The 16,930-nt window shown below is 34.4% G+C and overlaps 1 protein-coding gene across 2 annotated transcripts; it reads right to left on the reverse strand.

The window, feature by feature from the left end:
• Positions 1-457: 457 nt before the first annotated feature.
• On the reverse strand, positions 458-13,207 carry DEFB110 (defensin beta 110). 2 transcript variants are annotated; one of them, XM_050787447.1, is made up of 2 exons: positions 13,097-13,194; positions 458-591 (listed from the first exon to the last, which is right to left on the reverse strand). In XM_050787447.1, the coding sequence occupies exons 1-2, from the start codon at positions 13,149-13,151 to the stop codon at positions 458-460; spliced, it is 189 nt and encodes a 62-aa protein (XP_050643404.1). In that variant the 5' UTR covers positions 13,152-13,194. The 2 variants fall into 2 exon arrangements, with proteins under 2 accessions (XP_050643404.1, XP_050643403.1); XM_050787446.1 differs by lacking the exon at positions 458-591 and adding an exon at positions 10,063-10,346 and having other exon boundaries at positions 13,097-13,207.
• Between the last annotated feature and the right edge of the window lie 3,723 nt (positions 13,208-16,930).

Consider the following 16,930-nt stretch of genomic DNA (forward strand, 5'->3'; position numbering starts at 1 on the left):
ATTGGTAGCTGTCATATTTGTAAGGGAAGAAACACATTTTCTGTTAAAGAAGAGTAGATGGCTTAGAGGGATTTTGGTGTGGAAACCAGGATATATGAAGATAACCATAATCCTCATAGCAAAGCTGGCAATAAGGTCACATACACATATTTAGAGAGGGAGCAGAGTAACTCAGATAAGTAATATGAATGTCTGAGAGTCAAAGCGGAAATAATGAGATTATAAGCATAATTAGAGTCTGTTTCCTTGTTTTGCTAATGTGTTCATCAGTTTGAAATACAAAAATCCCCAATGAATAAGCAGAGACTAAATTCTTTGTATGTAAATAGATATATTTAGAATTTAAAAGTGTGTATTTTCATTAAATGTTGCAAACATTTTTTTTTTACCTACTCTTGAGTGAAAAACATGCATCTCTGTTCCAGACTTGATCCTCAATAGTACTTCTTTTCCGAGTTTATACGCAGCACTGACTTCTCCATTTAATGCAGTATCCATAATCATATTCAACATCATCACAAAACGTTTTACATATTCCTCTCACTTTTTCGCATCTCTCAAATCTATACTTTGGTTCAAAATAGTTTCTGGCTGCAATCAAGAAAAATATCTGAAGTTATTAGTCTATTATTGATTTGGGGTTTTCTTGCTAAAGAAAGACAAAAACTGTTACAGTTATGAGATCATGTGCGTGCAAGTTGGAGAGAATGGAATATCAAGTTGTTTTGTAGCAGAATTTATGAATCACTTTAGAAAATGACTGAGCTACTAACATTACACTGGCACAAAATGTTTATGCCCTTATCTTGCAACTCACATCCATACTAAACTTCAGCTGGCTCAATCTACAGTAATAATGAGCAAGTGACACACAATTTGGTACTTAATTGTATGTATTTTTGTCAAACATTTGTTGTGATACTTTGTTATTGCAGCCAATTTATAAGCCCTTCTATAATCGTTATAATTTATTTTGATTCTTTATCTCTTTTCTATTTGAACATAGTGGTCACACAAATAGTAATCATAGAGAAACTAGAGAAGACTTCTAATGTACTGACTTCACTGATAGGGCAATTGATTGAGAAAACTAAAAACTAAAGTATTTTAGATATACATAGAGAAACATAATTTTGTTGCACACTGCCTATCTAGTAAAAAGAGGAGCCTCACATTAGTATTCTCTTATAGTTTCTTGTGAACCATCTAAGACAATGAAAAGAAAGATGTTCTGAGATTCCACAATCACAGTTTTCTATTCATACATTAAACTGTAGTAAATAGAGGCAAATTATTTTGCTACTTTAAAGTTTTATTGTTCTTAATGATTCAACTGTTCTCTGAAAATGCCTTTGGAGTAGAAAAGAGACTTTGGAGTCAGGCATATTTTTATTCTTCAATTTTATCAATGTACTTACCTATCTGTGGTCAGTCATTCTACCTATCTGGATGATATAATATAATAAACATAATTATCAGAAATATATCTTGAGTATTAAATTTTGTTATGTGTGCATATATGTGTCAGGAAAAATGAGGCAAAATAATTTTGTTAAAATTTGGAGAATGAACTGAATTGAATTCAGATTTAAATTACGTAATATTATTAATAGAACTTAATTGTCTATATAGAATCTAATTGAAATTTGGAAAAATGTTTCATTTCAACTCAAAATGGTAGGCATTTATTTTAGTACCTAGTATTCACCAAGCATTAGGTTCCGAAATAGAGAAAAACTAGAGAAGATCTCGAAAGCACTTACTTATTGCCCTTAATGAAGCTGGTAGAAAATAATTAAATGTAAGGTGGAAGAGACTGTCAGGTGGATTTTGACATGTAAAAAAGTATTTATATATATACACACACACACATACATATAGACATATATATGACATGTAAATCTATATATGACATGTAAATTATATATTTTTGATATATAAATATATATATATGTTTTAGTGAATGGTAAACTAATTTATAATGACAGAATCCCTACCACTGGTGAATTTTGGTGAAATCTGAAGTTATTTCAGAGACATATTTGATATCACTTGAAGTCAGAAAGACAATGATGCCTAATTGCTTTTACTTTTTGTAACTGTTGCTAGGATAGAAACTTTTTAAGCCAATCAACATTCCTGAGTCATTATATTTTGTCAACTCTAAAATCACCAAAATCTATGGTGGTTTTTAAGATACATTCAAATTAGAAAAATGCATAGACTTACAGAAATAATAGTAATATTTAAAATGTACTAATTTTGTTCTTTTTTATTTTTTAAAGAACAAGAAAGTTTTGAGTTATGAGGAAATCTATAGAACCATATAAAAACAAAAAGCATGCATTGTAAGATTGGTTCTATTGCTTAGTATTTATTTGCAAATTATGGCTCACTGTAGAATCAAAGGTTTGCCATGTGTAAATTATGAATGAGAATAACATCTCTTTGTATTGTTATGAAAATTGATTATGAAGTATATATAAAAACAATTTTAAGGTGTTGAATGCTATACAATTGTCATCCATAAGTGCATGAGTATCTATGCAAGATGAAACTGGGTGATACACACCATGTAAAAACAAATTGTTTGGAGGAAAGATGGGTAGTATCTCTTTCATTCACTTATACTTCTGCACATTTTGTACATCACTAGAGAAATTGAGCCCATGATAACTATTTTTCATAAAAAAGAGAGAAATTCAAATGCTAGTTTGGGGCCTCAGTCAGGAGAATATATTCCAAAAGGTTTCTGGGAGTCTTATCAAGAGTGAGGTACCACAAATAGAGTGGAGATGTGCTGTGGACATCAACACAATCCTGCATGCACGCAGATGGGAACAAATCTGTTAGAAAACTAGAGGTTGAAAGCTCAGTGGTATCCATGACTCAATGTTAGTTTTTCCAAGCGGTATGTAGAGTTTTTCACTCTCCCAAGTGAAGTGTCTGGCATATATCTCTCCATCTCCTCGCAAATAACGTCTCTGAGGGTGACTGCTTCACCTACCTCATGATGCTCCTGGAAATGTCATCCATAAGTGCAGAGTTGAAAGTAGAGGGAGGCAGTGTTGAAAGTAAAAAGAGTTATGTTTTGGAGGATGTTTGGTCTTGCTGGATAGAAGCTGAAGTCAAGGCAGAAGCAAGGCTATGGGATCAGTAGAAAGTTTGAAAAGGTATGATCTTTCAAAATCAGATAGAATTAAGTTTCATGCTTGGATATTTTATTTGTCATTTTGCTATACAGGACAAATGATTTAGATCACTGGATTTCAGTTTCCTCATTACATTGAGGTTTTATTGAAATTTCAAAAGATATAATGAGATAAAACATGCAGGCTGCTCTTAAGGTGTTAAAAAATTAATAAGCCTTCAAAATCAGGTCATTCTCATTCCCTTTGTCTTTATTTGTCTTTTGGATTTCATGCTAAAACCTTATAAAGCCTTACCCTAAGTGGAGCACTGTTACTCACTGTTTATGCCCTGCTATCACATTGTTACTAGTGTTTAATTCCTGCTATGACTTTTTGCTATAGTTTAACCACAAACTTCTGGTCTGAAAGTTACAGTAGGCCAGGGCCACTGTATACCTCATTCACTGATTTATTTCAGCACATAGCAAAATGCTTGAAGCAAAATACTCAATAAATACAATAAATAACTGGAAAAAAAGAGTGAGTGAATACATACGTTATTATAGATAGGGACCTAATTCATATTATATAATAAAAAACTTTCTATGCTTTATTACAAATTATTCATCAGTTATTTCCTATCAGCTTAGCAAATGACTTAAGCCCTATATTTGCAGTTTCCTTAACTGAAAAAATGCATTTAATAATACTTCAGAGGGTTGTGTGGCAATCAAATGAGAAAATAGATAAGGAAATATTGTTTGGCCCATAATTTTATGAAGCAAGTTTTCATTGTCATTGTAAATGAATAATTTATAGATTTATAGCAGATTAAAATAAACTTTTCTTAATTTACATATTTTTCTCTACTTTTACTGCTAAATGAAGAGAATGCTTTCTTTGTGATTCATACACACATTTAGTCAGCAAATATGTTGTGTTGGTCCTGTGCTAGGTGGGGACAAAAATAGATAAAACATTTAAGCTCTTCTTCCTCAAAAGACAACTACTATTTGTTGGGAGATGATGACATAGATGAGAAAAAAAAATGCATCACTTTTAAAGGCAATTCTGAGATATAAGCAAAATGTCCTTGCATCATAAAAGAAAGAGTTGTAAACTCTTCCTGGAGTAGTCTATTTTGACTATTACTACTTTAACTGCTACTACCACAGCCACTACTAATAGCTAGGTTTTATTAAGTGTTCCCTAGCTTTCAGATTCTTTTCTAAGCCAGTTATATTTATTTTTTGATTTACTCCTCCAATAACATTTCCCATTTCATATATAAGGATAGTTCAATTCAGCTCTGCGTAAGGATTCAGAGGGAGTAGGAGAGCAAGTAGCAAACAAAGCTAGGTTTGTTGGACTCAAAAGCAATATATGTTTCATTGCTTCACTAAGGAGCTGACAGGTGGCTGAATCTTCAAAATATAAAAGCATATTTTCCTGAAATTGTGGAGAAGGTCTTACAAGCAAAAAGATGTATCCTCAACATAGATACTGTGTTTTAAAGAATGTGTGATCTATGCAGAATGGTATGACCTTTTAGCACAATAGAAATCATATGGATGTGAACTTTAGAAAGTCAAGCAGGGCAAAGGTGGCAAAAGGCCCTACCAAGCTAAGGAGTTGAATATTATCATGAATGGAGTGGTAAAACTGATGAGATTTTAAGCACCTGTCCAACTTTTTTTTCTCTTAAGGGAGGAAGTAGAGAAATTTTTGTAGTAGGAAATCTATGTTGAAGTTTATTAAAACAGTCTAAATGAGAAACGATGAATAAGATAATTAAGTTAATGAAAATAAAGAGGAGAAAGTTAAACTAGAAGATATTTCTGAATGAGAAGTAGCCCAATAGATAAGTTTTGGATTTGCGGGGAAAGGAAACTGGAACATAGAGAAGCAATAACCAGAAGTCTTTTAGCTTGTAAGACTGCATGACTGATTATGAAATGACAATGTTTTGGCCTTTAGGATGTATGTTTGATACTGAAACAGAATAAAAGACATGGAACAGATTTTAGCCCTTGTGAGTAACATGAGTTCATTTTGAACGCATTATGATAAAGAATTTGGAGGCTATCCAGTAGGTTCACGAAGTAGTAATAAATACAGTTTTGTGGTTTAAGACGGAGGTTGAGAAAAAGATTTGATAGGAGAAGTCATTGGCGTTAACAAGACAATACAGAGAAAGCACATAAAAATAAGAGGAAAGGGGATTCAGGGACAAGACATTGAAGGCCATTGACATTTTGAAGGCTATCAAAAATAGATAATTCAATTGATAATTGTCAAAATAGCAGTCAATTCTAGCATGTGTTCATAAGTCCAGCAAGATAAATGATTAAAGTAAACCTTTGAGTTTGCTTTATGAAACATTTATAACATGAGCAAGAGAAGTTTCAGTTAATTGATGTGAGTGAATTATTGGTGGGAAGAGTGTAAATGAGTTACTTAAGTGAAGACTATGGGTCTAAGATTCTTTTCAAGAAATTTGATGAAGAAGAGAATAAGGCAGATTAGAAAGTGGCTTGAAGAAAAATTAAGAAAAAAATATGGGAGGATTTTTGTAAGATGAAAGAGACTTGAGAATATCTGTGTTTACTAATTAGAACCATATAACATTGGAAAAATTTTTAAGAATATTTGATTCACAGAATGGCAAAGTCATATGTGTTCAAATATATGAGAATAAATGAAATCTTCAACAAATAACGGAGAAAAGATGCCAGAAACAGGACAGTTGTGAAGAATACCTACAGCCTACTCAACTTACACACTCCTTGAAAACGCCTTTACAAATTCTCAGCTCTCCTTGCAATTTCAAAACATACTTCCTGTCTTCACTCTCAGCTAATGATCTTGCTCCCTTCAATTCAATGATCCAATTGAAGATTCCTGAGACTCTCCACAGACTTTCAATACCAAATTAATCTACCAATCAGCATCTAACTCTGTGTATTCTGCCCTTCCTGTTTATGAATGAATAAAGCATCCCCATGCACTAATGAAGAGCTAATCCCTTAATCTCTTTATTAGATGTCATCCTGTCTTGCCAACGCAAAAGATTACTGTCTCCACTCTCATTTTCTTTCTCTTCTCTTAACCACTTGCTAAATCTATTTGATATGACAAACTTTACACGTCCAAAATTGGATCAATTGTCTAACCAAAATTTGTTACACCTAGTATCCTTCTCATTTTAGTCAATGGCACAGCTCAATCTTTCCAATTGCTCAGACAAGAAATCTTGGAGTCATTCTTTACCCCTCTGTCTGCCACAGGCAAAATTTACTCCCTCATGAAATCTAGCTAACTCTACCTTTAACAGATCCAGAATTCTACATCCATTCCTCATTGCTTGTATTATTATGGACTTAGTTAATATAATTTACCACCTATATTATTTACTACTTATATTATTTTAATAACTTCAGAAAGACCTTTAAAAAATTCAAATTATGTCTCTCCCCTTTGAATTGCTCTCAGAATAAAAGTCAAGATCTTTTCTAACTCCTTAAAATCCCTGGGTAATCAATTTGTCAAGATATTTTCTCTCCAACTTCCTCTCCCAGGACTCACCTCCTGAATTACTCTTCTCAGCAATTCTTTTCTCCCAGGTGTTCCCCCACACATTCCAGATGTGCTTTTATGAACACTTCTTTCAGCCTTTACAATAGGGCTCCATGACAAATCATATTTAAAATTACTATAGGCCAGGATTGTGGGTCACTACATTCTACTTTGTTTCCTTTTCTCTAACACTTGTCGCCTTGTAATATAATAGATAATCTGCTTATTTCTTGTATTTACTGTTTATATTTGTATCCACTCACTATACTATGAGCTCCATGAAAACAAAGAACATTGTTAGTTTCGTTTTTTTTATGTGTCCCAGTCATATTGTACTCTGACACATAGTAGGTGTTCAATAGATGTTTATTGAATTGGTAAATAAATGAGGGAGAATATATTGAATGTAGTCTAACCTATGTATTTTCCGTATTACAAATTGACATTGATCTTTTGGAAGAATATTCCATGCCTTATTCATTTGTGAACCCTATCAAGTTGGATATTACTTAAAAATCAGTTTGTAGTCAATCAATATCAGTTCCTTAAGCCAGGAGCTATAATTTTTCAATCTCTAAATCCAAAACCCATGACATTAAACCTGGGAAGAAGTAATCCACTTATGAAAAGTTGCCTGAATAAGTACATTGCTAATTGGAATTAGATTTTGTTCTTGCCCAAGGACATTGAGGTAAAGTAAATACTGAAATAGGTTGGGTTTGAATACATTATATCAGGTAGGAGTCTAATTTCTCTCTTCCTAGTTCGTGTGAGAATTTGATGGTGATAACTCTAATTTCAATATACTGCTTTTAATTGATTCATATGGGTATTGAACTACCAAATAACAGCAAAAATTCCAACACTTGGTGGCAACTCTTTTATCAGAGTCACTGCTCAAGACTCACAAAAAACTAAATGTGAAGGAAAATACAGAGTGTCATGAAAATTTATATTGTGGGCCATAGGAGGGAAAAATACAAAACTCTCAGGTTTTAGAACGAATTAGTTTAACATTATCTAGTTCTTTTGTAAGTTCACACAATAAAAATTACAATGTATCAGCAAGAAAATCACCAGAAATCTTTCCATTTTTAAGCATTTTTTTGCCTTCCTTTTGTTAATAAATTACAAACTTAGACACATGTAAATTCTGGGGGCAGAATAATTAGTAACACCTTTATCTTTTTAAGGAAGCAGGCTGAAGAACTTCATCAAAGGGGTTTCTAGAGTTTTCAGACTTTTTTTTTTTGACACGGAAAACACTTAAAAGATTTCCTTAGGAAAAAAAAAATTTTGAGGTTGATGCACGTAGGTTCACATTCTCCTTTAAGTTTCTTTCATTTGTTCCTTGAGCTGAAGGCAGAGGCTGATGGCTTAAATGTATTGAACACAAGTAAAGGCTATCTTAGAAATTTAGATGGTTTTCATGCTCTCTGTCAAGCACTGAAAGAGAGTACACCAGTAGTTTTAGCACAGCCTAATTTATGTGCAGATATGCCTCATGCGTTTTTTAGAAAATCTCTCATCTTCTTGCTGGCTCCTAACAAACTCAACTCTTATTTTCCCCATATTAATAGTATTAGGCCTCTCAGTTCTGCTTTAGAGGTCTTGGTGCAGTGATGGCTCAGTCTCTACTTAGGTAAAATAAATAAAAATCAAACTTCCATAACTTTCATTTTAAGCATTTATTTTTACTAATCTCTTTCTTGACATAGCTAATACATTCATTATCCACTAGTTAGGCCAATTTTTCTTTCTGGAGCCACCAATATATCACCTCTAGTCCATACATAATATATAAAAAATTTAAATAGATAACTATTTCTCATAAAACACAGAAAATGTAATTGGCCACCTGAAAATCTCACTTTTTTTTTATTGTTTCCATTGTCATTTTTAAATTTTTGTGACAGTGGGTACTTGACTTCATAAATCAGTAGTTCTCAGCCAAGTGTAAATTTGTCCCCTCCCCCAAAGAGGATGTTTGGCAATACAGGTAGACAGTTTTGATTATCACAATTGGGAGAAAGTGTGCTATTCGCATCTAGAGGGTAGGAGGTAAGAATGCTGAAAAACATATAATGAGCAGAATAGCTCCCACAATAAAGATTACCTGGACCAAAATATCAACAGTGCCGAGGTTGAGAAACCCTGTTATAAATAAATATTGTAAAGATACTTTTGAAGATATTTACACAAGAAAACACAAAACAATCAAAGACTATGTAAATTTTATCTGAATAGAGAAAAAAAATTTCCCCGTTCATGGCTTGTTGTAGATAACGCTTAGAATGAGCATACTTAGATCTCACATCTACGTTTGAAGAATAGACTGGATCCACAGAGAGACCATAACAAAAATATCAAGAGAGCAGCAAGTCCCTGGAATTTCTTGATTTACCATCTCCTTTTGAGTCTAAGTCTGACCTATATGTATGATTTAATACCTTTCATTTTTCTTTAATTTGCCAAAAGATTATTTAATTTTATTTTGAGGGGTAGGAAGAGAGGATTCTGTTTTATTATTATGTTGTGGTATTGACGATGTTTCTTAAGAGTTTTGAATTAATATGTTTAAATTGTATTCCAGAATTAGCTCTTCTGAAAGGAAAACAAATGGTACAGATGCATCACTGAGCTGTTTTAGGGAGGAATACTGTGGATCCTCAGAGGCAGTAGTAGAGGAACTGAGGCAGAGTGAAATTGAAAAGTGAAGGTTATTGCTGCTTCCTTTTGTCATGTATCTCCTCAGAAATAGTCATTTCTCAGGACTGAATAGCTGCATTAAACTATTAGTCATAGTTTTTGACTTTTTTGATCTAAATTTTCAGTTATTTTCTCCTCTTCTTTCTGAAATTCTTCTCCTTTCTTTTTACTACCTCTCTTATTTCTTGATACACATTTGTCTTTACTAAATAATAAATAAGAGTAGAAATTGAAGCTGGTTGTGATTTTTGTCTTCCATTCTTACACTCGTGATTCTTTCACTTCAGCTCTGTCTCTCTCACAATAAAGATCTGCCCTCTCAATGTCCAGTCTCCCAAGCCCGGTGGATTTATGTATTTACATGGGGGTGGTCTGTGGAATAGTATCTAATAAAATAACAGTGCATTTCTACTGGAAGCTTGTATCTTAGACATAAGCTTACCCAATTCTTTGACTTAGGGTTTCCCACAACCTTACTTATGGCAACTAACACAAGGCACATAAAACTTGTGGAACTTGTGGAACATGAAGCACAGAAAACTTGAGGAACTTGCATAAAATAAGTCCCACTACTTCTGGTACCAACAAATCAGGAGAAAAGTGTAATGTAAAGGCACCAGATATGAGCGTGACATATGATCACTTCTGAATGGTTCAACATTAAGTTTTATTTAGTTCTCGTGTATTATAGAGACACACAGGCCTTGAAGGATGTGCTGGGAAAACTTAATAACACTGGTCTTCTCTTCTTCGAGCTTGTGACTCTTTTCTTCTGTCATCGTTACTGCTGCAAGCAGCAATGAGTTCCAGGTCTTATGCAGTAAGCAATCCTAATTTCATTTTCATGACACTGATTTTTACATCGACCATTACCCATTCTGCACTCTCTCCTCAAGTCCAAGCTACCATACTCAGGATATTTCTTTTTGGCTGTAAGAAGGGAAGAATGACTGAAATTAGCCATCTAGCTATGACACATACATGCTTTAAAAGGAGAAGGTCCATGAAGCAAAAGATTATAGAGTGAACACGTCCACCTACCTATGGAGGAAAGATTAAGTCAATTTACTGTCCCTTGGTGCAAGCTACATTCTAGAAATAAAAAGGGTCTTGGACCTAAGTTAGGTGTTTCCACTTTCTGTCTTACAAGAAACTGGGCAGTGACCCAGGATGGTTCCCAAAATCAATGGAAGAAAAGTGACCATAATTTATCTTTTGGTCAGACTCTGTCTCTATGATCATCTAATTACATTTGAGCAGCCTGTTTTCTGCTCTCACTAACATTATTTAGACTGAATGTTGTGCTTTATGAATTCCTCTTCAAGTGATTTTCACTGTAGCTTGATTTTGCTTCTCTAAAATGTCGAGAGCTAGGCAACGCTGGATAACTTGTCTAAATTCCTGCAACTCCCCTGAATATTTGGGGTTTATTTCCCCGAAGAAATTATGTAACTCAGATGTGTGTCTAATAACAACATTGATAAAGAAAAAAAAAAAGTGGAGCCATTGTTGACCATTACATGATTTCTGAAATTACCAGTGTTACCTTTCTCTTCTTTCACCACAAAGTTTCTAAAATAATAACTTACCAAGAAGTTATCACAATTACTGTTTGTGCTGTTAAATCTTTTGACTAGCAATCAATAAACTATTGTCAGGGGCCCAAATCCAGCCTGCCACCTGTTTTTGGAAATAATTTTAGTGGCACACAGATGCACCCACTTACACATTGTCTATAACTGTTTTTGCATTAAAATAATGCAGTTGAGATCTTAGGGTTCATAAAACCTTAAGTATTGGTTGTCTCACTTATTTCTAGAAAAAGTTTGTTAACTCCTACTCTGGCTTTATCTTTGCTCATCAATCATGAAAGAATGAGTGAGGGATTTGTAGCTAGAGTCACAAGAAGACATGTCCAGGAGAGCAAAACTGCAACTAAAATTTGCACATTATAAGAAACACAAAATTTGACACAATACAAAAATAACTTTGTAATAGTCAAAGCTGTAAGAAAAGATATATGTTTTGTTTTGTTAACTTAAAGATGGAATCTCACTAGAAGTTTCTTATTTAGAATCGATTGTATTTAGAGGGTTTGGGGGACATTGGTTTGATCGGCTATATGATCTATTCCAATCCAAATATTTTTTATTTTATATTTTAAATTGTACCAAGTCAAAAAATTTATTTTATATTTTAAATTGTACCCTGCCCGATGCATTTTCAGAAGTCATTTGTTTCTCAGTCTTTTTTTTTTGGAGGCACATCAAATTCTTGACCAAAGGATAGATTTAATATTTTCACATATGAAAACAAATAAATTATGCCACTGTTTCCTGCTATTAATTATTGCTTGGTCTTCTCAGAGGCCAGGGCTCTTTGCCTAGGCAGTCTGTCTCCATTTCCAACAGCTGATAAGTGATGGTAAGTAGTAATATCTGTCAGCTAATACATAGACTCAGAGCTACATTATCTATGTCATTGGTATAGTGGCTATAAAACCAAGTCCTGCTATGAATATTGGCTTTCTTCTCAATGTAACTGAAGCAATTCAGAGTATGAAGCAACTTAAAGAAACAAAAACATAGAAGAACATCTAGTTAATCTGCATAATTTAAATATTCACTTCTAAAGATCATTACTTATTCTACATTTTCTGAGGAGTTATGATTATCAAACCTATAAGTGATGGCCAGTGACATACACCTGGATTATACTCACTTTTGACAAGAGTTCTGTCACATTTGGCACTGCTGTCCATGATTCCACCTTGGACTGACCCCACCCCTTCTCTTATTCATTCTTTGTCTTGTTTCACCTTTCTAAAACATTATTGTCTGTTTTCTCCTCATTCTGACCTCTACATATGTTCTCCAGCTTGTGTCCTTGGGTTGCTAATCTCCTTTGCAAGCATTATAGTATCAATTAAATATACTCCCTGTCAACTGGATGCCAAGCTCAAGGGCAGGGCGTCTTATTCTAAGCAATATTGACCTTTTGGATAGGACAATTCTTTGCTCTAAGGGGCTGTTCTGTGCATTGTAGGCTATTTAGCAGCATCCTGGGCTCTATCTACAACTGGTACTATGCCAGTAGTACAAGTTGTGATGAGCTAAAAGGTCTCTAGACATTGCCTGATGTTCCCTTGAGCACAAACTCACTCCTCTCTGAGAACCACTGATCTAGTGATACTGTGATATTTCAAAAATTATTATTTCTGCCCTCAAATACATTGTTCAAGTCCAATCTTCTGTCTGAAATCTCTGAGCATCACTTTCAGCAAAGTAAAATCTCCCTCCATTTATCTCCCACACCACTTTTTGTTATAATATTATTTTAGATTTACAGAAGAGTTGCAAAGTTGGTAGAAGCCAGCTTCCCCTTATATTATATATTGCATAATCTTGGTAACGTTAATTAAGATTAAGAAATTAATATTCATGTAGTAGTATCTACTAAGTTATGCTCTATTCAAATTTTGCCAGTTTTCATACGTGTTGCTCTTGTCTGTTTTTCACTATTCTCTTTATTATCCATTCTGGAGTCCAATCTAAAATACCACATTACATTTTTGTGAAATGATGTTTTAATCTCTATGTTATTATCATACTTTTATCAAAAAACAACTTACGTCTTCTCAAACTTGTTAGTATAAATCCCCATAAATATTTGCATATTACCTTGTGAAACTGTGACCCAAAAGAGCAGAATAAAGAAAAAAAGTTGAATCTTCATGGTAGAGAGCTTCTTAAAAAAAAGTGTCAACAGACCTTTTTCAAGTCAGCTGTTTTGAAATAAGGAAACAGAGATTCCTTTTATTTATAGATTCTCCGGGGAAGTACTTTTAACTACTGAGGCTTATCAAGAGCAAGAACATTTATATGCTTGGCTGAATAGTGCCACACTCAAAGAACATGAACTCAAAAAGTATTATTAAATTGTTCTCATAAAAGTAAAACCTGCTGTGTAACCTTAACTAGACTTTCATGAAAACACAGTTTTTAAGAGACTTTTATTTATAGGGGATATGTGTTTGGATTGCTAAATGTTATAGTAATCAGCTTCTCTATTCTGTGTTATATGTAATATTAAACATTCTAATGCCTTAGTATAAAACTGTTGAATGCTTGAATCATAAGATTTTACAGAAAAAGTCTTCACTGAGATCAGTTTTGTTTTACTGATAAAACAAGAGAACCAGGGAGATTAAATGACTTTATTTCAATTAATATAAGACACAACTATTTAAATAATCAGTAAATTCAGGATTCACTAAAAATGTGGGAAATATTCTATATAAGTCTATTTATTTATTTATTTATTTATTTATTTATATTTACTTTTTGAGATGGAGTCTGGCTCTGTCACCGAGGCTGGAGTGCAGTGGCACCATCTCAGTTCACTGCAACCTCTGCCTCCCGGGTTCAAGTGATTCTCCTGCCTCAGCCTCCTGAGTAGCTGGGATTATAGGTGCCTGCTACCACGCCTGACTAATTTTTGTATTTTTAGTAGAGACGGAGTTTCACCATGTTGGTCAGGCTGGCCTCGAACCCCTGACCTCATGATCCACCCGCCTCAGATTCCCAAAGTGCTGGGATTACAGGCATGAGCCACTATGCCCGGCCAAGTCTTTGTATGATTTATAAATTTTCTATAGTCATCTGATTTCAAAATTTCAGGTTCAACATTTTAATTCTGTTAATGGAACCGAAAGTTTCATATCGGATCTAAATTGCATGCTTACAAGAGCTGGAAGTTTTGCCCGGTACTCAGAAGCTGATGCTATAAAAAAAAACAATTGGCCAGGTGTGGTGGCTCATGCCTATAATCCCAGCACTTTGGGAGGCCGAGGTGGGTGGATCACCTGAGGTCAGGAGTTCTGGACCAGCCTGGCCAACATGGTGAAAACCCGTCTCTACTAAAAATACAAAAATTAGCCGGGCATTGTGGCAGGCACCTGTAATCCCAGCTACTCAGGGGTCCAAGGTAGGAGACTCGCTTGAATCCGGGAGGCAGAGGTTGCAGTGAGCTGAGATCATGCCATTGCATTCCAGCCTGGGGTACAAGAGCGAGACTTCCTATCAAAAATAAAACAAAAAAACAAAAAAACAAAAAAAAAAAACAGGAAGAAATCAATGAATCAATTATTTCCTACCACATAGTTAAGATAATTTTTAGGACAGTGGTTCCTAAACTTTAGCTGCACCAGAATCCTCTAGAAAGCTTGCTAAAATCAGATTGCAAGGTCCCACCCCCAGTATTTCTGATTTAGTAGATCTGGAATGGGGACTAAAATTTGCTTTTCTAACAAGATCATCGAATGCTAATGCTGCTGAAAGGGGCCATATATTAGTCTTGGAAACCTAACTCATTAATTCCATAATATCTAAGAAAAATGTTTCACAGAGTCATAGAATCTTCAGCATACATTAATAAAGAATTTAAAGCTGCTTAGAGTTTCTAATCAAATATACTCATATTACTGATGAGAAAAGTAAAATCAAGATAGATGAACTTATTTACCTAGTAATTGTTATCCTTTGCAACAGATGCTTCATATTATGAAATAAAAATAACAACTTTTGAATTAAATCAAATATGGGGAACTTGACTCATCTGTTTCCTTTCTGGGAAAGTAAAGAAAAATTGAGAGTGCAGCATTAGCTGATAGGAGGAAGACCACTTCAGTATATCACTATGCAACGCTTACTCAACAAATACTATTGAGCACTAATTCAGAGTTCAGTTATTGATTTCAAATCTATTTTGAATTGATTTCATCTTGTTGTAGTCAGAAAACATAAAGAAGACTAAGAAAGGATTCCTATGAATAGAAAGTACTCTATTGACATAGGTTAAAAAGAAAAAAAAAAAGGTAACTATATCTCTAATACAGAGCATTTATCCCTTTCCAATTGGTTTTGCTATTAGAATGGAAAAGATATCCTATGCAAAAGAGAACTGGAGAGACTAAACTGACCTAAGAGAAAATAGACTTTAAGAAAAAAATTGTTACTAGAGACAAAGAATAACATTGTATAATAGTAAAATGGTCAATCCATCAAGAATGTAGAGAAATTACAAACATTTACGTACCTAACATAAAAGCTCTGAAATGCAAGAAGTAATAACATGACAGAATTGAAAGGAAAAATAGATAGAAAATAAAAATAATACTTGAGGTCAATAATACCCCACATTCAATAATGGATACAAAAACTAGACAGACCAGTAAGGAAACAAAAAATGTTTAGCAACCTTGTACACTAACTAAACCAACAGATACCTGTAGGACATTCCATCCATCAAAAGCAAAATACAGATTCTGTTCAAATGAATATGGAACGTTCTCTAGGATAGTCATATATTAGGTGACAAAACAAGTGTCAATATATTTAAAACATTGAAATTATACAAGGTACCTTCACAGACTACAATGTAATAAATTTAAAATCTGTAACTGAAGAAAAATAAAAAATTTACAGATAACTAAAAATTAAGTAATACACTCCAAAATAATCACTGGTTCAAAAGTAAATCCAAAGATGAACTAGAATAAGCTTAGTATGAATAATAACAAAAACATAATGTGCCAAAACATATGAGATACAGTGAATGCATATGAAAATGCAAGAAACCTAAATGGCAGAAATCATCTTGAAAAAGAACAAAGTTGGAGGACTCACACTTCCCTTCCTAATTTCAAAACTTACTATCAAGAAACTGACGAAGGTTGGAGCAAGATGGTAGAAGAGAAGACTTCACTTCGAGTCCCCTTACCACCCCCAACTGCAAGGGCATCAATTTAACAACTATCTAAACAAAAAAAAGCACCTTCATAAATAAATCAGGTGAGCACTCACAGCACCTGGTTTTAATTTCACGCTGAAAGAGGCACTGCAAGAGGGTATGAGAAACAGTCTTAAATCACAGATACCACCCCCCTTTTTCATCCCTTGACAGTAGCTGAGTGGTGCAGAGAAAGAATCGTGTGCTTGAGAGAGGGAGAGAACAGCAATTGTGAGACACTGCATTGAACTCAGTGCTGCTCTGGCACAGTAGAAAGCAAAACCGGGTTAAACCCAGCTGATGCCCACTCATGGAAGGAGTATTGAAACCAGCCCTAGCCAGAAGGTAGGATTTGATTCTTGGCAAGCCTTGCCGCTGCAGTCTAAAGTGTCCTGGACCCTAAATAAACTTGAAAGGCAGTCTAGGCCACAAAGACTGCAACTCCTACGTGAGTCCTAGTGCTCAACTGGGCTCAGAGCCAGTGAATGTAGGGAACATGAAACCTACTGAGACACCAGTTGAGGTGGCTAAGAGAATGCTGGCATCACCTCTCCCCTAACCCCAGGCTACATAGCACATGGATCCAATAGGTACTTCCTTCCATGTGAGGGTAGGAGAGAGACGAGTAAGGAGAACATTGTCTTGCACAGTAAATACCAGCCCAACCACAGTAGGTTAGAGAACCAGAGTCATGAGGCCCCCTTTCCAGGCCCTAGCTCCTGAGT

The sequence above is a fragment of the Macaca thibetana genome, chromosome 4, assembly GCF_024542745.1.
Source record: "Macaca thibetana thibetana isolate TM-01 chromosome 4, ASM2454274v1, whole genome shotgun sequence".
NCBI lineage: Eukaryota > Metazoa > Chordata > Mammalia > Primates > Cercopithecidae > Macaca > Macaca thibetana.